General features: G+C 40.0%; 1 protein-coding gene across 1 annotated transcript; it reads left to right on the forward strand.

The window, feature by feature from the left end:
* Nucleotides 1-3,647: 3,647 nt before the first annotated feature.
* LOC129328999 (WD repeat domain phosphoinositide-interacting protein 3) lies at nt 3,648-19,025 on the forward strand. Its single transcript, XM_054978370.1, has 10 exons — nt 3,648-3,821; nt 7,792-7,866; nt 8,327-8,428; nt 10,449-10,536; nt 11,178-11,272; nt 11,831-12,021; nt 13,222-13,307; nt 14,426-14,527; nt 17,811-17,932; nt 18,463-19,025. Exons 1-10 carry the CDS (start codon nt 3,755-3,757, stop codon nt 18,567-18,569), a joined length of 1,035 nt encoding a protein of 344 aa, XP_054834345.1. The 5' UTR covers nt 3,648-3,754; the 3' UTR covers nt 18,570-19,025.
* The last annotated feature ends 3,609 nt before the right edge of the window (nt 19,026-22,634 follow it).

The following is a 22,634-nucleotide window of genomic DNA, read 5'->3' on the forward strand; positions in this document are numbered from 1 at the left end:
CTTAAAGTCTTAGAAAAGACTTAAAGTCTTAGAAATCAGTTGGGAGAAACAAAGCACCCGGAGTAGATGGAATACCAACAGAGCTATTTCAAGCTACAGAAAATGAGTCCATCAAAATCTTAACAAGAATCTGTCAACAAATCTGGAAAACAAAACCATGGCCCACAAACTGGAAATGCTCAGTCTACATTCCAATTCCAAAAAAGGGAGATGCCAAAGAGTGCAGCAACTATCAGACTATCACGTTAATTTCCCATGCAAGCAAATTAATTTCCCATACAGCAAGGACTGTTATGGAATGAGAAATGCCAGATGTTCAAGATGGATTCAGAAAAGGAAGAGATGTTGCAAATTTACAACGGCTAATGGGAATGTCAGAAGAAATTCAGCCTGTGTTTTATAGATTACAGCAAAGCTTCTGCCTCTGTGGATCGTGAAAAGCTATGGAGAGTGTTAAAAGAAATGGGGGTGCCACAACATCTGATTGTTTTGATATGCAACCTGTACTCTGGACAAGAGGCTACTGTGAGGACAGAAACAGAATAGTTTCCAATTGGCAAAGGTGTCAGACAAGGATGCATATTGTCTCCCTATCTGTTCAACCTCTATGCAGAGCATATCATAAGGAAAGCTGGATTAGATCTAAAAGAAGCTGGAGTGAAAATTGGGGGAAGGAACATTAACAATCTGAGATACGTAGATGACACCACGTTACTGGCAGAAAATAGTGAAGACTTGAAACAACTACTGATGAAGGTTAAAGGAGAAAGCGCAAATGCAGGATTACAGCTGAACATAAAGAAGACAAAAGTAATGACTACTGAGGAATTGCACAATTTTAAAGTTGACAATGAGGAAATTTAAATTCTTCAAGATTTTCTATTCCTTGGCTCAATCGTCAACCAACAGGGAGACTGCACCCAAGAAATCAGAAGAAGACTGAGTCTCGAATGAGCAGCTGTGAGGGAACTAGGAAAGATCCTTAAAGATAAGGTTGTCTCTTTGGGAACCAAGATCAAGATAATCCAAACTGGTGTTCCCCATTACTATGTATGGATGAGAAAGTCGGACAGTGAAGAAAGCTAACAGGAAGAAAATTGATTCATTTGAAATGTGGTGCTGGAGGAGAGTTGCAGATACCATGGACAGACAAATAGACAAATAAGTAGGTTCTAGATCAAATCAATCCTGAATTCTCCTTAGAAACTAAAATGACAAAACAGGCTATCATGCTTTGGTCACATCATAAGACAAGATTTTCTGGAAAAGTCAATAATGCTAGGAAAAGTGGAAAGCTGTAGAAAAAGAGGAAGACATAAAATGAGATGGCTTGACTCAATTTAAAAAGCCACATCCTCCAGTTTGCAAGATCTGAGCAAGTCTGTAATGATAGGATGTTCTGGAGGTCTTTCTTTCATAGGGTCACCATAGGGCAGAAGCGACTTGACAGCACATAACACATACACAAGAAATATATTGTGATATTAACTTTTTTGTGGGCTGTAGAATCACTATAAATTCAGAATGTGCAGCTGTACTAAATGATGCTGCAGAAGCTTGTACTTTAGGTTGCATAGAATTCCCTATAGGAGCATGGCTGGGGAGGTGAAAGTTAGTGGGTAGATAGATTTACTGTTGCAGGAATGGGCTTCTGATAACTGAAACAGAAGTAAGAGCTCAATGTAATTCAAAATGTGGTCCACTGTCATGACTGTTCTTGAATTTTTGGAACATGGCAAATCAGTAGGCCTCTCACTACCCATACAAGTATACATCTGTGGATGTAATAAAGAAAATCTTTTGTGCTGGCTTTCCAAATCACCTGCACAGTCTTGTAGAAAATCTTCTATCATCGGCTTATATGCACTTATATGCTGCCTATATGTAGCAGCAACAATTCACCTGAAGGTCTGCCCTACTAGCTTTGACTGATACTTTCTGTGTCCGCACATGCAAACAAGAAACAGCAAGAAAAGCAGCAGGACTGGGGTAGAGATGCCAGTGAATGAAATTGTGTCTTTAGACAGCACAGGCTTCAACACAACCTTCTTGCACCAAGATCCAATGTGCTCATCCTAGCTTCTTTCTTTCTTTCTAGCAGTTATAAGCATCAAGTGTTTTCAGAAAGTGGGTGGGGACAAATGGATCTTCTGCCCAACATGATTTCTGATTGGTCATGGGAGAACTAACTAAATACATAGATTAAAATAATGTTGCCTTGGCAGCAGCTGCACCACAATATTAGTTTTATCCTCTCACTCCTCTTTCCCAGTGTATTTTAAAGATTTCCGCTCCTCTCCTATGCATCTCTGTATGTGTCTCTGCCTTCCACAGCAGTCATTTTGTTGTTGCACCCACCACACTGTGTAAGAATTCCAAAGGTACTCCCAGGGTCAGAAAGGTTGGGGACCCTAGGCTACATGATACCATAGCTGGTCATGCCTAGCTCCACGTGTATATTTGTTGTGTATTTGTATCGTACCATAAAACGATATAAAGAAATCAAACCAATTTAAAATAAAAAATCTAAACCAGTTTTAAAAACATTAAAGCTAGCAACAAAATCTCTTAACTCCTTGTGCTTCTTAATTTCAAACACCTTCCTATCCTCACATTCTAACTCGGGCCCGCTTATTTGTTTAATTTATACTCTGCCTTTCACACCAATGGGATCCTAAAGCGGTTTACGTCAGTTTCCTCTCCTCCATAACACACTAGCTCTCAAAGCCAAAGACAATGCGGTAAGAATATACACAATCCACAAAATTAGAGAGCACTGCATTAAATACAGACAGTAATGCAGGAATTACAACACTAGAACAATGCAGAGAAACGTAATAAATCTGGATTACAAAACGGGGGAACAATGCAATAAACAGCGCAATATATGCAGTGAAGCCTTAAATTCCACATAGCCTTATTCACTGTATAAAATATCCTCCTGCACAATTCCATTATACCCACCAGCCTACAACAGGAGCCTGTGAGCCTTCCTGACGGTGTTCCTGGCATTTCATCAGCTGGAAGCATAACAGAGAAAGCGCGGGTCCCCGCAGTTGTAGTTATTTGCAAGGTTGCAGACGACTTTGCTCAGATGGCGTATATCCGTACAGCCAATCCTGCAGATATGTGGATCCAATAGGTGATAAGCAGTACCTCGAACCCAGTAACTAACGGAGCGGCTGCAGAGCAGGTGTAACACGCATATTCTCTCTAGCTTCCGAACTGCGCTGGATTGTACACCAGCCAAATTTTCCGAGTTGTTTAAAGATGAACGAATCTATTGTTGCCTAAGCGGTCATCAGCCAGACCCCGCTTCGTCAGATGAAAGCAAGATCCGCCCCCCAAAAGTAAAGATTCGCGGAGGACGCCTCTAGACCACTCCCAGCTGTTGCTGACGGGCAGGTGAGCAGGGCAGACAGGGTTAGGCGTGCCGTGCTTGAGCAGCGACGCTCCCTCCTCCATCGCAGGTGAGGGCCCCGCTGCTCATCAGCTCGGAGCTCTACCCAGGGGCTTGGCTGGGCCGATGCGCTCGGTAACCGACCGCGAGGAAGAAAGCGGAGGCCTGTCGATCGAGAGCTCGGCGCTCCCCAGGCCGGTCTGGAAAATTTCCTCGATGCGTTCTGTGCTCGGTGCGCAGCCTGTCCAGTCCGGAAGGAATCGTGGCGCTGCCGCCCCCTCAGGCCGCTGACCCTCCCCTGATGGTGTGAAGACGCCCCCTCTCCGGCCACCGTCCGCTCCGAAGTCTGGCGCCATGAACCTGCTGCCGGCCAACCCGCACGGGAACGGGCTCCTCTTCGCCGGCTTCAACCAAGACCACGGTGAGAGAGGTGGGGAGGGGAGAGGGGCCTTGGCGGCCGGTCAGTAGCCCGCCCGCGGACGGAGGTGGAGGAGCCGCTCCAACTTGGACGTCGTCCCTTTCCTGTCTCCCCCTTCCTCTCGCTGCGTCAGTCTTGACATCTCTCACCACCCCCACCACCCGGTTTTACGAGGGACCCTAAAAAGGCTTGGCGAGCTTTCCTCCCCCCCCCCCCGCCAATACACAGTCTTAGTATTAGGAGGGGGCGTGGAGCCTGCATCTGCCATCCGCGTGGATCCATTTCTCAAGAGAAAGTGGCGGGGGTCGGGCTGAGGGGGCGTCTTCCGGCTTGTAGGTTATGAGAGGGAGCCCCAGACCAGCTTTGCATGTTGTAAGGTCGTCAAAGCAGTCCACGCTGGCCTCCAGCTCGGCCTTTCCTCTCGTTTGCTGCCTTGGCGCGTTAGAGTGTGGTGATGTGGGGATTGTCCTAAAGGCTGCATATAGTACCTGCTTTTTGTTGTGATGGTTCGGTCCTGTTTCTAGTGTCAGTGCTATCTCTGTATTTTTCTGCCCTTGGCGTACCTAGTATTTAGGGGCAAAACCTTTCTCTTATCCAAGGGGGCTGCTTCCTTCCTTGGCTCCTAAAATATTCTCATGCTCTTGTTTTACCTCGTTCCCTTATCTTTCATAAGATACATATGTTGAGATCCTTAGTTTCGAGTGTGTTTGCCATACTAGTTCTTGCCCTTTATAATTGAGCCCGTGTTTAATGTTGTTGTTTTTCAAATGGGTATCAGCACTGGACCTAGGACTCAGTTTTCAAAATGTAGCCTGAAAGTGGTTCCTAGCTTGGCCTCACACTTGCTAGCTTAGAACTCCCTATGGGTTTTATTGTTTTGGTACATCTCTGTGGAATTATCCTGTTCTGCAGATTCTTCTACTATATCCAGTAGATGCAGCCTTCACGTTCTCCTGTTTTCTTAAATATGTTATTTGTTATTTGTTTAGATGACTTCTATGCCACCTTAGAGCCTAATCAAAGAATTTGCAAAGTAAATAAAAACATAAGCAGCATAAAAGTTTTAACAATAAACTGTTTAAACTGCAGCAAGAGCATAAAAGCAACTTTAAACACACAGCACTGTAAAACAAGTCTCATAAAAAACACTTCTTAGGCTACAAGCTGACTGTAAATGTGTGTTACAAATAGCAGCCCCTAATTAAAACCTGGGTAACAAGAAATGCTTAAAGGTGATTCCTAAAAAATAGTAGTTAGGCACTGGGTGAGCCTCAAGGGGAAGGGCATTCCACAGGTGATGAAGTACCATTGAAAAAGCCTATCTCTGTGTGATCCTTCATACAGATGCCCTGAACATTTAGACAGAGGACAGGGCAACAGGAAGTTACTGTTGCATCTTCTACAGCATTGGCGTTGTAATAGGGCTGAATGTGAATGCCTTCCGTGATCCCTAACTAGTAAAAATGGCAAGCACTTTGCCATTTTAATCTGTTAAGGAAGGTAGTTGAAGATAGCACTGTCTCTCTGCACTCAGTATGTAGCTGTGCTTGCAAATTGTCCTCCATCTTTGCAGAGGAAAACCTGAGTTTGCTACATTGGCTGTTGCTTCTTGTTGAGCACATACTATCTTGACTCCTTGATGTAGATGATGTACTCTTACGATATAAGTGTGGCCCAGACTTCCAGAGTTAACAAAAAACATTTTCTTAGCTACAGTTTTTGTTTACTACTAACAAAATGAGTTATGAATCACAAGAATATTGCAAAGTAGGATGTGCCAGTTTCCCCATAGCATCCTCTACTTCAGCATAAATTATCCTGTGCTTGTCTTTAACTTGGAAGATATCTCCCATGGAATTAATCTAAGCATGTGCCACTAGTGCTAATTTCTAGCCTTGAAAAGGAGCCTACCTAATTTAACTGTCTGTTATAAATGTTTCTCCGATCATTGCAGGAGCATAAATCTACTTTGGAGCACTCTTGCTGCAAGACCAGGATGTTGAACAAGAAAAAATGCTGTATAAGATGGAAGGAAGGACTGTATTCTAATTCTAGTTAGGGAACTACTGGAAGGAAAGGATGAGCTTTAGCAGCCTGACACTGAGCAGAGATGTATGTGTCTAGGCCTATTGAAATCAGTGGGCTTAGAAGTTCTGAACTCTGCATAGGATCAGGCAACAAGGATACAATCCTCTGCATACTGGGAACAAGGCCTGTTGAAATAGGTTGGACTAACTTGAGTAATCAGTCCTAGGATCCAGCTATAAGGGAGCAATTGCAAGGGATGTTTTTGTCTGCCCAGATTCTTCCTATGCTGATCCCCATCTACATTGCAGAGGTGCAGGATTGGGGAGTAACATCAGTACAGGTTATTATGTGTCACACTATGTTTTTAAGGTGGAGATGTTTTAGGTTTCCGTAAGGGTATCATGTGACACTTTAAATTTTAGCGGCCTTCTTATGCTGTGCATAAATATAGACATCTTATGCACAGATGTATCTTAAGAAAGGTATATGCTGAGAGCAATAAGGAAATACATTTCAGAAAATATCTGAGTTTATAAGGAAAAGGCTGTGTATTGAAAAACTGTTTGTGGGTCTCAGGTTTGGAAACAGAGTGTATCCAGAAGCAGCACTGGTAATGGGCAAGAGCAGGCACAGACCAGTATATTTCATAGTATTTGTAATGTGTAAACAAGCAAAACATTCATCCCATTTGCAAGGGTGGTTAGTATGGCATGTATATTATGCACCATACTTGGGGTGGGAAGCTATAGGCTGTATGTAGCTTCCTGAGACTCTCTTTTGGGGTGTTTAGCTTCCTGCTAGAATCATGGGATTGTCAACTTTTATTCAAAACAAAAAGAGATCTAGCCTGCTTGGGGGCTAGATCTCTTTTTGTTTAAAATAAAGGCCCCTTTAGAAGTGTATTTGAATGTGGGACTTTCAGTGCTATCCAAACTCTTCATCCTGGATTATGCACAGTCATGATAAGCAAAGGAATACTTAGCCTGGTGAGAAGGAAAAGCTGCTATTGTACTGGATCTAGGCTATAGAAACATTGAAAAGAATCAATAGAAGTAAGATATGTAGTCAGTACAAATGCCAGGATGTGGGAGGGGAGGTTGTTAATTTCAAAAGGTGGCATTAACTAAAGGAATAGGGAGAATTTAAAAAAAAAACTTCTTAATTTAAGCATGTCATGTACAAGCCTGTTCAAAAACATACAGCATCTGGCAAGCATACTGATGATGTTTTTACTCCCTTCTGAATGCTCGCTGTATCCGTAATAAACAGCTAAGAAAATAGTTCCAGCTTTCAGTATCATTACTCTTTCAAGACATGCAGCTTCATAACATATAGTTGAGCAACTGAACCAGAGAGAAATGTATTAGATCTGTACTTCCTGTTCAGCCTTGAGTGTCCACTTTTGGTTAAGGTCCTGGGCACGTTGCTGTCAACCACCTTCAGTTCTTGATCTCCGTATAAAGAGAATAACCCAATTTCCTACATTTAATATAAAGCTTGTAAAGTCCTTTGTACATTAAAAGCTCTGTAGAAGTTTTCCTGTCACAGTATAGAGTAATAGTTAGAGTCCTGCACTTCTACCAGGGACTTGGGTTTAGGTCATTATTCCCCATGGTTTGCTAGGTGTCTTTTGTTAACCACCTCTTTATGTGACATGTCTGCGGTGGCCCTGGGCCAATTAGTCATCCTTGGCCTGGTCTGCCTGAACAGGGTTGTTGTGAGGATCAAATGAGCAAGCCCATTGATGTGATGCCCTGAGCTGGGATGAAGAATGGGGTATACATGTGAAATAACTCTTTGTTTCTTTTTAAAAAGATTTTTCCATTTCTATTTCAATCAGCTAAATAAACTCAACATCATCTCTTCTAGAGACCTGCACAGACCTACATTGATACAGAGCAGATGCACCTGGTGTAGTAATCTGGTTTTTGTTTAATTTATTTAGGGTGCTTTGCATGTGGGATGGAAAATGGATTTAGAGTGTTTAATGCGGATCCACTGAAGGAGAAGGAGAAGCAAGGTGAGGTGATCACTCTGTATCCATGATTGCTCTATTGTGATTCATCTTAAATTATCCATATATAATACAATCCTAAGCAAGTTTATTTGGAAGCAAGTCCATCTTAAATCATTAACTGGAACTTACTCTCAAGGTGTACATAAAATAGCTACTGTAAAGCAATAAATCTAACTTCTCCTGAAGTCAGATACTGGTGTTCTTTTTTGTTGTCGAAGTGTTTGACTATTTCCTTTAATTGCCTTTTTTCTGGTCCATATTATTGTTGCCATTACATGTATTTTAAGAAATATCTCTGAACAAACTTTCTGATTGTTAGAAAATGAACCTTTATCTTGAAACAAGGTAGGGGAAACAAAACAAAACAAGCTTAACCTCAGTTGTGTTTTTAACATGAATCCAGCCTGAGATTAACTTCAGTAAGATTTGGCACTGAACTAAATTTCCTTTCTTCCATTTCTAGAATTTCTAGAAGGAGGGGTTGGCCATGTTGAAATGTTGTTTCGATGCAACTATTTAGCTTTGGTCGGTGGAGGAAAAAAGCCCAAATATCCACCTAATAAAGGTATCGTATAATGTACTGAGGAATAAATAAGCACATTTTGTGGAAGGCTGCCTGGGTTGCTTTTAATTTAAACATAAATGAACTTGGCTGCTGCCTTATTCCTAGGTAACATCTAGCCTACATGCATTGGCTGTCTTTCTTTACTCCTGTTGTAGAAAATTGGACTCCTTTTTCCTAAGGCTCTCTGATGTATCTTGAGAAATCAAGATATATCAGAGAAATCACAGGAAAATGCCCCTCTGTTCCCTGTATTGCATAATATATCCAATAGCAGTGGGTGAGGATCAAAAATCTACAGAAGGGATACCCGGAGTGAAGGTAGATGTTTCTGCAAACCTGAGGTAGTCCATGCATACTTAATTCTAGAGGAGGACAATGATTAATCGACTTCCGCTTTCTAGTTTGATAGTGTGGGACACTTGTACTCTGTGTTCTGCCTAGAGGGTGCTAATTTTAACTTTTAGAGGCTTTTAAACATTTGTTTTTTGTTTTGCTTTTTCTATTCTCTTCCTTATCCCTTATTGTTTGCTTGGTTTTTCTCTTTGTTTTGGGATTCTGTTATTTCAAAGTGGCTATGTAGTTACACAGCTACAGTCCGCCCCTGTTCAAAGCGTTTTATCTTACCTTATTTTTAGTTTTGGTTTATCTTATCTTATTTTTAGTTTTGGGTTCACTGCCTTTGCCAGGCTTTGCTGGCTGGTGGCCACATTGTTAGGAAGGGAGTTGGTTATTGACATTTGCTGTTTTGGCACCCTAAATTCTTTTTTGAGGTGGACATGAGCAGGACTGACACCAATGCAAACGCCGAGGTCTTTTGCTTGAGAACTGGCTGCAAGCCTGGGAATGGGGGCTGGGGAGTAAAGCTGTTTTATATGAGAGATACTTTTCTTTGTATTCCTACCCTTTTTATTCTAAGCTTTTAAACCATAGTTTTAAAGTTTTAATTTATGCTTTTAAAACTGGGTTACCACCCTCACAGCCAGTTAAAGAGCTGATTAACAACCTGCTAGGGTATTGTGTCAGGCAGGTTTGGAAACTTTTGAAAGCTGTGTGGGTCAGTGATGTTAGTGCAGACTCACAACTCACTCTCAGGCTGCTGCTATGATAGCTATTTTACAACAATTTTCTATTTCTATTTTTTATATTTATATACTTTATAACAATTTTAAGGATTTTTTTTAACATATAAGACCAACTTAATTTTTTGTCCTTTCCTGGTACTACCATTGTCTTATTCTTTTATATTAATCCTTATTTAGTATTTAACTCTTAATTTATACTTATATTTAACTCCAGCTAAATATTACACTCTCCTATTAAGGCTAGATATCTCCCTGAAGAAGGAATACAACGTGTAACAAAACAAGCAGGCTAGAGGATTTTTTTGGGATGGAAACAAGAAATCATTTCAGTGTTTTGGCTGCTTCTGAAAAGGAGTTACAGCAACACAGTGATCAAGAGTTAGAGGAGAGCATAGGATTTAGGGAAGCAATCAAGGGAAGGTGCAAGCTACCACTACAATGCTCCCCATGAGGTAACATAGATGTTGAAACAGGTGATCAGGAGTTGGTGAGAGTGCACGGGACCTAGAGAAGCAGCCAAGGAAAGAAATGATAAAGACCTTAAAGCGAGGAAAGACAACTTTAGTTTATTGGCAGACCAAACATACCTTATTTCCAAATCTCTTGATAAAATTTATGAAAAAATAGATGTATTAATGTCTTATATCCTTCATAATAAGAATCAAGAGAAGAAAGTAGTTAGTGGTCCCTTGAATTTGCATTCATCTAAGTATTCACAACTGGGAACCCAGATAAGCCAAGAAAATTTAATTTTTAAAGCAAGCGAAATTATCCTTGAAATCTTCTCTTACCAAGGCAGAAATATAAGCTTGCAGAATAAGTGGCAAGCTAAAAGACTCCGTAGCTGTTTATTAGGAACACCAGTAAAGGAAACAGAAGTGCTTTAAGTAATGATAGTTGCTGCTGTAAAACTAACAAAATAATTTCCACTACTGCAGTGATGATCTGGGATGATCTGAAAAAGAAGACCGTTATTGAAATAGAGTTTTCCACAGAAGTCAAAGCAGTTAAGCTTCGAAGAGACAGGTGAGTCAGCGCAGCTTATTCCTCAAAGAGCCCGTTTTATTTGTGTGGCTGTTTCATGGACTCCGCTTTTTTGTGGAAACTATGCCAGAAGGGAAGGAAGCAGATGTGTTTTGTTCCCCCTCATACTCCCCTCTCATCTGAAATTAATCTTATACATCTGTCCCATTAGGGAGAATTACAAGAGCCTGTGGTGGGAATAACTTAAACTTCTCCTAGAGTAAGAGATATGCAAATCTTCAATAAGTCTGGGGAGCTTGGGAAAAATAAGAAACACAAGCAAGTTAGACTTCCTTTTCTCCTTACATATTGTAAGGTCTGAAACCTCTTTGAAAAATGAGTGATTCTTAGATCCTTTTTGTGACTGGAGTGCTGGGCTGAGACCATGTGTGATAAAAGGCTGGGGTTCTCTTCTACTCCTGATATTTCTCTGCTGGACCAAGCACCAGAGAAATTGGTGAGCGCAGTTGAGAAAATGTGTATTGTTGTTCTGTTATTTTAAAATAAAATAGTTCTGAAGGTGGTCTTGTTGCTTTACTCTTGGGGCAATACTGAGCAAATGTGTACTTGGTAGTAGACCAAATATAGTTTAAGTATAATATCAGTAACAAGAGCACGTGGGGTTGCTGGTTTTTCTTTTTCAGAATTGTGGTAGTTCTGGATTCGATGATTAAAGTTTTCACATTCACGCACAATCCTCACCAGTTGCATGTCTTTGAAACCTGCTATAACCCAAAAGGTAAATTGTCTCCATTTCTAAAAATAACAGGAGCTGATGCTGCCCACTTCACCTATAATTTTTGTTTGCCATTTTGAGAATTCCTCCTCTGAAGCTCCCTGTAATCAATCAGCTACTGCATTGCTGAGACTTAACTCCTCTTCTTAAGTGCAGTAGTAAAGCTGAGGAGGTTGTTTGCCTTCTGTTTTCCTGGAACTGCCTCCTAGGATCTCCAAAGTCTGCTGTGGGATAACACAATGTTTTGATTCTTATTTCTGAGTTCTGCCACTTGTGAATGAATCTGCCTAGTTTATTGTTGCATTTACATAAACTGAGAGGCTCATATCCTGCTCTTTGCTTCCAGTGATGGAAAATCATTGTTGTTGCTGCTCTGAGTGGGTGTTAAGTTGTCCTGAAGGGCGGTATATAAATCGAATGTTGTTGTTGTTGTTAACTTCGGATAGCCTTCAGCCTGAATTCTTACTTGCCCCAGGAACTTTTATTACAGCTTCTTGTTGCTAAGGCTAGGGTGAAGATGGTAAAAACAGCTCATTTTCATTATTTTCCATTGTATTTTAGGTCTCTGTGTACTGTGTCCGAACAGTAATAATTCCCTGCTTGCATTCCCTGGAACGCATACTGGACATGTACAGATTGTGGATTTGGCAAACACAGAAAAACCTCCTGTAGATATACCTGCTCATGAAGGAGTCTTGAGCTGCATAGCTCTCAACCTGCAGGGAACAAGGATTGCTACAGCATCAGAAAAAGTAAGCAAATGATCATGATGCACAGTTGGTTAGAAAGGTATGCAGCCATCCTTAATGGCTTGACATATTCAAGATGAATTCTGTCTCCATGGGGATCATTTCCCCTTTGTTCTTACTGGGAGGACTGAATCACATGCAGATTCCTGAGAATCTTGGCTTTAACTTTTTAAAGCAGATTTCTAATAAGGGGAAGTAACTGAAAATATGCTTGCTGTGCTTATACTTCCATTGTTTCTCCTTTATTTTTTTAAGAACAACAGTGTGATATAAAGACTTGAATGCTGGATTTCGACCAGAATGTCTTAGCATCTCCCCTCTCAGCTATGAAGCTCTGTGGGTAGACTTTAGTAGCTCCCTTAATAGCTCCCTTTCTCTCAACCCCACCTCACAGGTTTGCTGTGAGGATAATATTGAAGAAAGGAACCTGTGTAGACTGTATTGAGTTCCTTGGAATGAAGAGCAGAACAACATTGTGAGAGGCTCCTGGCTAGCTGTTGATAAGTTAAACTCCATTATTATTTAACAGAATTTTCCAAAATCTGTGGGTACATCAAATGGAGTATACTGATTTGGTTTATATAAACTTTAAACACTTTTTAAAATGGGAATTTCCTCAGCAGTAAGTTGAGGTATATTGAGTTTGAAGAATATGGCTTGGATCCAGAGCAGTGTTTATGTGGGTACATGGATTTCCCTGGACAGAGCACAGCTTTCTGCCTCCTTGCCACACCCCAAAGTTCCCACTGAAATGCTGTTTTGGGGAATCCCGTTCCCAAGCACAGTGGCATCTGGGGTTGCAGCAAGAAAGGAGAAGCAAGAATTCTATTTGTAGAAATCCTTGTGCCTGGAGAAAGGCTTGTATTTAGAGCCTATGCTTTCCTATTGCTTGCACAAGACACAGCATACTGCATACACAGATGATACCTAGTGTGGGAGAGACATGCTGTGTAATGGAGGTCCATGTTGTGTGTACAGAAGCATAGGATCTCAGACAGGACAAGGAAATTAAGAAAGCATTGCATGTGGCAGGAACAACATGTGCAGCTAGGGTATCATGGGGTGATAGTAAAATAATCAAAAACAGTCATATCTGGTTAAGCAAGTAGCTATGTCCTTATGCTTGTAATGTTATTGGGAGATCTAATTCTGATTTTGAAAAGCTCTTTTCACATATCTTAAAATATTGTATTGCTTTTCCAGGGAACCCTCATAAGAATATTTGACACATCATCAGGGCATTTAATCCAAGAGCTGCGTAGAGGGTCTCAGGCTGCCAATATCTACTGGTAAGTAGTGTTATTTAGCCAATGGGTTTAGGGAATCCATGGCATCATTTTTGTCTTGGCTTAGCAAGGGAGGAGGGCTTGCCATTGCTCAAATGGGGAAAGGGTACCTACATGCTGTTCATATTCTTGCAGCTGTTACCAGGATTTCTGTAGTTAAGTGGTATGGATTCTTGCATTTCAATAACTTTCGCTCATCTACATTAGGAGAAGTCACATTTCTAACCAGTTCAATATTGTGCACAACACATCAGCTAAGTTTAAATACTAGGAGGCGTGTCCTTTCTGAGGTTTCAACAAATATGCAGCATTTGCAGAATCTTTTAGTGAGCTTGGCAGCAGTGCACTTTTAGAAGTATTTAATCTTCAGTTGAAGTTTAGAAGTCTTACAAAGAATTTGGGATTAAAATAAAAATATTTGTTGAATAGAACACTTTTAGTCTTGGCTCACAAATCTGGAAACCAGGATCCTTTCTGGATTGTTAGGATCTTTGATTCTTAAATCTTTGCATTTTTTTCTCACAATGGAGAAAGTTGACTTTTTATTTAAATAAACATTGTAACATTTATAGTTATTCCTATAGTCAAGCTGGGAAAACATTTAAATGTGAAAATAGTTGCATCTACACACGTGTCCTTCCCTTCCAAATGCATTATGGAGCAGCTAACATTTATTTTAAAGATTTTAACAGCTTTCCCCTATCCATGTTAGTTTTTGTTTTTAAGGTGTCTGCCTTTTCGCTTTCCACTGCTTATTTATCTTTTAGTTGCTACTGCTACTCTTTCTGTGATTGAGAATATCCTGCTTGGTTTCAGTGGAGTTCTGTTGATGCAGCCTTCTTCGTTTTGCTGTGGGCGTCTTTGTCCCAGAAAACTTCTTAGAAAACTGAAGTTTCATGGGTTCCAACCGTCTTAGATATGGGGAGTGGCTTCTGTGGGAGGGTACTATATGTAAGCGAAAAAGAAAACGCAATGCTAGGCAATGGCAGATGTGTTTAATTTCTTCCTTTTCTTGCTAAGTATAATGAGGAGTTCCATATACATATTGGAAATTCTCTTCAACGCAGCTTGCTCCATGACAGTGATGGTGTAAACAAATTTATTTCTAACTTCTCCTTCAGTATTAACTTCAACCAAGATGCTTCTCTCATCTGTGTGTCGAGTGACCATGCCACAGTGCACATATTTGCAGCAGAGGATCCAAAAAGGAACAAGCAGTCAAGGTAAGTTGCTGAATGAGATAAAGGGGAACAAACACAGGATGGACAAAAATTAGTTTTAAAAATTTTAATTAGATTTTTCAGATAAAGCTTCAGCTGCTTTTTGTAAAATGAAATCTGAACTTAATACAAACATATGATCTCTTAAAACTAAGTGTATGACCCTTTTACAAGCGCTGCAAAGCTGCTTTTCTTTGTAAAGAAGCACCTTTCGTTCAACCAGTGTTGTTGGATAGGAAATGTGTTCTAATGTTGATTCCAGCCAGCACTTGTACCTGTACAAGAAAGCTGCCATGACAGCAAGGTGTGTGTGGGGGGGGGGGGGACCCGGTATTTGGAATGGTAAGCATTAAGTGATCTAAAAATGAGGAATTTGTTTTTTTTAACAATACCGTCTGAAGGCTCTATTCAGTTTTAAATCAATATGGTTTTATGGTTATACCAACTAAATAGTAAGCACTTTGATTTATGACTAACCTAAATGGGAAAAAATGCCTTTCATTTTCCTAAATGGAAACAATAATCCTTTTTTATTTTTTTCTTGTTGATTTAATTGTTAGAGATCAATCCACCCTGGACTAACATTGATAACAGTTTGTCAGGAAAGATTAAGGTAATTCGTAGAGATTCGCAGGGCAACCTGATGCAGAATTACTTCAATTTAAGACCATTGAAATAATTGACTTGTAACCTGGGAATGGAAGGATAAATGGTAGGATCAATTTCAGCCAGTTCCCCTCCATATTACAGCCTCTATCCTCCATAGCTCTTGTCCATGAAGGTCCCATGATCCCCAGCATAGCCTTTTTGGTAGACAAGGGACCCCTTTCCTTTTTCACCAGCAGAAAAACTGGTTGAATTCAACCTGTTCTCACAAATACATATACGATCCATATAAAAAATCAAGAAATGAATTCACATCAATGTCCGTGCAGGTCAAATCAACATTCTTATTTATGTTTCTTCTCTGTCATGGCAGAAGAGATATTGTGATCTCACTAGTGTGATACAGAACTAACAAGTAATGGAAGTGACAAGTGGCCTCCATGAATGAGAGTTAAATTCTGCTGAAATTGATGAGTAGACAACCACATCCATGACTTAACATGCACAATCTTCTGGGCATGCTAAAAGTAGCATTAACAGTTTTTCAGTACCTTTGATTTTTTTCTTAAACATTGGTTAGAGAAGTACATGCTAGAGAAGTACATGCTACATTTTCTTTTTTACAAGTATAATTGCAATAAAAATTTCCACATAAATACATTTGAATACATTTATACCACGCTTGATTTGTGGGCTTTTTTCAAATCAAGTATTTTGGTTTAAGTATTAGTTGTTATTGGGACATAAGCATGAAATGATTTTCCATTAATTTAAATAAAAATAAATATGCTTAAACAGATCATACTCTATTTAAATCATCAAAGTTTTTTGGGAAAAATTCCAGTTCTAAGTTTTCCAGAAAACCCATGTCATTGCCATTGGCCCACATAGCCTAGTTCAGTCTTCTCTGATGGGCAGGAACTGTCCATGGTGTTTGGTAGAAGACTTCCCAGGTCTGCATTTATACAAATGAGTCAGTGTGTTGAGCTATGACCTTTCCCTGCAAATGGTTCTTTTGATGGTAGAATGTAGAAACCCAAGATACGGTTTGAAAATTTGTGTCTAATTAAGTTACTTGAATTGTCTTTCTGTTTAGAGAGCCAAGAAAATCTATTACACTTCTGTATAAATGGCAAGAGATGAGGGACAGAGAACTAAAAATGCATCAATATAGTGTCAATGTGGAGAGGGTACTGCATCTCTTCCTGTCATGGCCTTGACCCATGTCTATCTTAGCTGCAGTTGACACGTCAGGAGAGGTTGGTTGTCTGGGCCCTTAAAATAATTAACATCACAGTAAGGGAAGTTACAGTGCCACCTGGTTTAAAGGAACCTGTGGTGAGGTTTCTCTTGAAAAAGGCTCCTTTGACCAATGGGAATTCCAGACCAGTATCAGATCTCCCATTCCTAACCAAGTAGGTGCTGGCCAAACAACTTCAGCACTGCACTGCACTTTTTCCATTCCTATCTTGCTGGGCATCCCAGAAGGTGGTGGTGATGTCATTCTGGATGTGGTTCTTTATGGTCTGTAATACCTACATGGAGTTTCAGGGAGATATTTGGAGTGAGTAATCATCTGAATTAAATCAGATGGTTTCATCTCCAAATGATTGCCTGAGGTCAGTAACTGGCTGGATAAGACTAAATAAATTAAAACTTAATCCATACAAAAGTTATTCATAGTGGATAGACCTAGGACTGGGGAAATAGTAGACATTTATATCATAAGGTTGCACGTGTGTGGTGTAGTTGATTTGTGAGTGATAATGGAATTGAGCTTCCCATAGCCAAGACCACATTCTATTAGTTGATTCACCAATTATGCACCTTTCTGGAACTGAAGGATTTGAGGACATGTGCGTGCACTTTTGGTCTTCCAGTTGGATGACTGCAGTGTGCTCTGAGGCTGTGCTTGAAAGCTTTTAAGAAGGTATAATTGGTCAAGAATTTGTCAACCAGTTCTGCTAGTTTCTACAATACTTTCAGGCCACTCAAAATGCTGGTTTTGCCTTTAAAGCCTTTTATGATGTTGGCCTGGAATAGTTGAGGGAGTATGTTCTCCCATATCATTAAGATCATTAAGATCTGCCTTGAATAATCATCTGGTGGTTCCACCTAATACAAGTTCTTGCTGCTGTCAGTTGGGTTCTTTAAGGGATGTGATCCAGTCTGTGGCATCATCTTCGTTCTCTGGTATGTGCCTTTAAGAGAGCTTTGAAGATTCTTTTTTTTCCCATCAAGCCTTAAAATTAAGGTGATTCCTGTGGTTTAGTTTTCTCTTTCCATTTAGGTATAGTTGTTATTACAGTGCATTATTTTATTTACTTGGAGAGCATAATTGGATGAGTCAGATTTTCTAAATAAGGAAAATAGGAGCTTCTAGTGCCATGAATTTCTAGTTGTTCCGTTAATCAAACAGAACAGAAGATAGGTGAACCCATACTTTACTGAAGTTTTAATTTGCATTTTAAATATTGAAGTATAATTGTGCAGCAACTTGTTTTTTCTTTGCTATTGGCTACATCTTCACAGCTTTTAAATGAAGCATTTCTAAAAATAGCATCTATCCTTGAAACTGTAGCTTCTCTATGAGATTGGCTTTATCAGTGGCAACAAAATAACTTAGCCAATCTGTTATCTGTTTCAATGGTTACAGTTGTTGCTTTTCTTTCTCTTTCAGTTTAGCATCAGCCAGTTTCCTGCCCAAATACTTCAGTTCCAAATGGAGTTTTTCCAAATTTCAGGTTCCCTCTGGTTCCCCTTGCATCTGTGCCTTTGGAACAGAGCCGAATTCTGTCCTAGGTAAGATTCTATATTTTTATGTATATGCATGCACACACAAAAACCCATCCTAAAACATTGAGTTTAAGCAGTTATGCTTATAGAATTAATCCTAACCCTATTCATTTGATGTAGTTCAAGCTGTCCTTGGAATTTAATTCCAGGTAAATACATATGATTCTACCCTTAGTGTCAGAGGTCATAAGTCAGTGTGTTCAGATTGCAAAGGCATATTCAGTGCTCAAGTGTGTCTTGAGATTCTAGGATCAGCAGCATTTGAATGATCTGTCCCAAGCTTTGGAGTGGGGGGATGGTAGTTGAGCTGCATTTAATCCAGATGTATAAAGAATTTTACTTGTTCCTTGGTGTTTATCAGTGTGTTGTACATAATTATCTTGTAAAAAAACCCAGTACTTTGGGCCGTATATCTGTATCTGCAAGTAATATACTTCTCTTGCTGCTTTAATTGCATAATAGAAGCTGTTCTGAAAGACAAAATGTAAATATAGGACTCTAGTTGCTAGCCTGAAAATAATCTCCATTTCTTCTAGCAATCTGTGCAGATGGCAGCTACTACAAATTTTTATTTAACCAAAAAGGCGAATGCTCCAGGGATGTCTATGCTCAGTTCCTAGAAATGACTGATGACAAACTTTGACTGCGCGGACGGAAGTATTGAAGGAAGAGGGGGAGGGAGGTGAATGTATTCCTCTCCCTCTCTGAAGAGACAGCCTCTAACTACCCCAGCAGTCAACAGTGCTGCTCAGGATGGGACAGAAGATCTGAAGAAGTCCAGGTCAACACAATCAGACCCAGCTGCAAGGCAGAGGACTAATACAGCACATGCTGTCAACAACTGGTTTTAAATGTTAGTTTTGACTGCTGCTGTTCTTCAGTTTTCTTAAAGTTTCAATCACCTTTCTGTAACTAACTTGTGAAGCTTATTGTATGTCATGGTAGGGTTTTAAGCATTTCTTATTTCTCAGAAAGATACAAAAAAAGTATCATGGTTGTAGGGCACTAGGAAAGATATGCCAGACAACTTGGAATGTTTATACCAGCAGTTTCTGCCTTTACAAATGTCTGTTTCCTCATCATCTTTTAATACACGGAAAGGGATCATAGCAAGGTTGCTCTGAGTTACCCTTACTCAGGAATAGACAGAATGTGCAAGCCCTTATTTCCATACTAATTGTGAATATGTATTAATACATCTTGTCAGAGGTGCCAAAAACACATCCAATAAATGGAATTAAGCACTGTTTTCCTAAATCATTCTGCAGGGTAGAAAGCAAGCTATGAGAACAATGCTGGGGGCTGTGAATCTGATAGGTAGGTATGTTGTCTAGATAATATAACCATTCCAGGCAGTTATGTTTTTGTCCATTGATGTGTTTGCACTTAAGCTGTACAGTGGCAGGCATACAGAAAAGTACAGTATGTAATGGCCAACATTAAGTATACTGTTATTTTCTGCTATAACTTGCAAAGTATCACTATCATAATGCAGACTTAGTATGTGTTCCAAACCAACTGAGTTGGTGGCCAGTTGAACCATAAGTGATAAATCATTCAGGCATATAACTATAGTTCAGGTGTTTTGGAAACTGAGGTAATATAGACACTCAAATTGAAATCACCCCCCCTTTCAAATGGAAATATTAATCCCCTTTAAAAATTTCACACACGCCTCAAAATTAACTGAAGCATTAAGTCACAGAGTTACAAGATCTGAATGTCATTTAACTCAAACCTATATTCATATTTGCAAGTTTGCATGTTGCTTTTAAATGTATATTTAATCATGGAAGTTGTTTTGCACACCTTTTGTAATCTTTTAATTAAAATGGACTAATTTGCTGTATTCACTTTATGGTAAAAAACTGAGTTTTGTGTGTGATCATGGCTTCTCTTCCTAATTTGTTGTGGGGGGATAGGAGATTTCACTTATTTAAATGGCTGTTACTTTTCAGTGGAAAATCCAAGATAATGTATTAATATTTTGAGGTACAGTCACTCTATTAGTATGAACTTCATTGGGCCATAGTTCATCCCTCTGTGCTGCCTTTTTCAGTATCACATTCCTGCTCTTCATGTGGGTATCTGCTCTGTCCTGCTTTTAAAATTAATTGCATTATTTAAAAATTTATATGCTACATCTTTAACAACCTGCTTGAGGCAGCTCACAAAAAATAAAACATGCATGAGCTAATTTTATATAGAAGTACAATGCTGTCTCCCCTGTATACTCTTCTCCCACTAATGTATTATAACGTAAGATAACTGAAAATCCCTTGCTCTAGCTCTGAACAGGACGAGTTTTTAACTTGTCCTGTTTTGCAACATTTTCTTTTCACACACACACACACACACCTCTCTCAAGGAACTAAAGAGCAATGAGCCTCATTAGTGTACCAGGACATTCTAATCTCCTCCTCCCACAGCTCAAAATAATCTCTAAAATTAATTTAGGGAGACTAAGGACCCTGGTGAAAAGCAGGAGGGGGAAGTGGCAAAAGTTTATTGCTAAATTCAACCTATAAGTTATCTGATCAGGCCCAGACAGCACAGTTATCAAGCAGAAATTATAATCTGACTTAAACGTATACATGTTAATACCAAAAACTATTTTAAAATGTAGATAGTGCATAGGCAATTTCTAGACATACTTTTTTTAGCCCAAATTTGGGGCGCGTAAGGGAGTAGTGAGATAAACCTAAACATGCTGCTAAAATTGTTATACTTTCTTGTCCAGCAGTTCCGGGGGTGGGTGGGGGAAGAGAGATCCCGTGCTGAGATTTTACAGACCCCTGAAGTAGATGCCACTCTGTGCAGCTTCACTTCTCTCCGATTCCTAAAATGGCAGTCAAGTTGCTGCCCTAGAAGGAGAGCTCCAGTCTGCCAAAGAACTGCAGTCATTTTTCTATTCTTCTACTGACATTTTTTTTACCCTTTCTACTGAAAACTGTGTTAGTTGTGGTCTGCTTCCTTTCACAAAGTGAGGACATCTTCCTGGGTAGACCCCTCACACAAACATTGTAGTTATGCCATTATTCACTATCGGAGAGGAGGTGACTAAATGACACCAAAACTGCAGTGGAGCTAAAAAACATCCAAGTTTCAAGTGAATTGGGCCACTAAACAAGCTGGCCCCAGATGGTACTTTCAGAGAAAAAAAGGGTTCCTTGCCTACAGAGGAAGGAGAATGTCAGCTCTCTGCAGTTTGCCTCCAAAGATGACTGACGAGAACAATGGGCTCCTTTCTTTCAACAATCAGATTAGAAGGGGGAAATGCCATTGCCCAGGAAATCAGTAGAATCAAAGAAAAATACAAGTTCATGCTGCACTGGTGATAAACACCCAAACGGGTGGGGGAATGGATTGTTCAGGAGAGGGGGTTTAGTAATTGCCAAGCATCTTGGGATTTTGTGTTCCCATTACAGATAATCATGGTAATGACATGGTAACAGGCAGGGCTCATTTTGAGGGGGAACGCACAGGAACGCAGTTCTGGTAGTTCTCCAAAAAGGTCACATCAGGTGGCCCCCTCACCTGATTTTTGGCCATTTTCGGCCCATTTTGGCCTGGATTGGGGCCAAAACGGCCCAATTCAGGCCCAAAATGGCCAGGATGAGGCCCGAAACAACCAGGATTGGTCCCAAAACAGCCAGGATCGGGCCTCTGATGGGTGGTCTCTTGCTCAGCAGCAGCCCAATCTTGACCATTTGGGGCCCCCTTTTGCCATTTGGGGCCCAATTTTGGCCCTGAATGGCCAGGATAGGTGATGTCAGGGGGTGTGGCATATGCAAATCAGTTATGCTAATGACACACAGCTGCATCCTCAGGGTTGCCTCTGGACAGTTGTAGGGAGTAAGCATGTTGCCTGCTTAACCGTTGGCTAAAATGAGGATTTAATAATTAGCAGTTGCCACAGAACATATTAAGAAAACTTCAAACAAGCCATACTATGACATTCTATTAGAGGGTAGTATTTGAGCACAACTGTTTTATCTTGTGGAATTTGTTAAGTTATTGGAATTTAAGTTAGAAATGTTCCACCTGCATGGGCAAGCTAAATTCTTAATGGATCAACAAATATTTAAAGCAAGCGGTATTTCTATCACTGCAGACCCTTCATCTATTTGATTCAACACCATATGCTCTCCTACATGAGTAATATTCATTACTAATCCAGTGGGAAGTGTAAACAGTGCAGAAGATGCACTGTTTGATTTCAGTTTTCTAGTTAGGATCTTGTCATGCAGGATTGTCTTCCTGCTATTAAACTTATACAAAACATTTATAAGATTAAACCATGTACACTTGATAATGATCACAAGTTTTACTTATGCACAAGCTGCAAGCATTAAAGCCTAGTAAAAAGATCATTCAGACAGCTGCAGACCAAGCTCTCTACTGCCACATACATATGACAAGCTTTATGACTAGCCACTGGTAAGAATTTTTTAAATAGCCAGGAGCCCATCCTTACAAAACTCAATTGCAACTTACCAACATTATTATGTACATTGCATCTATATCCATTACTCAATCCCAACACACACATAATATGATGATGAACTGAACAGTCTCGAGTTAACTAGTGGTCCAGCTAACTGGACTTGATACTCAGATAGGGTTTACAGCTGAGTGATCAAAAAGTCAAGTTAATCTTAAGTATTACATAGACTGTGAAGATTTCAACAAAGTTGTCACATTTTCA

Source organism: Eublepharis macularius, chromosome 4 (assembly GCF_028583425.1).
Source record: "Eublepharis macularius isolate TG4126 chromosome 4, MPM_Emac_v1.0, whole genome shotgun sequence".
NCBI lineage: Eukaryota > Metazoa > Chordata > Lepidosauria > Squamata > Eublepharidae > Eublepharis > Eublepharis macularius.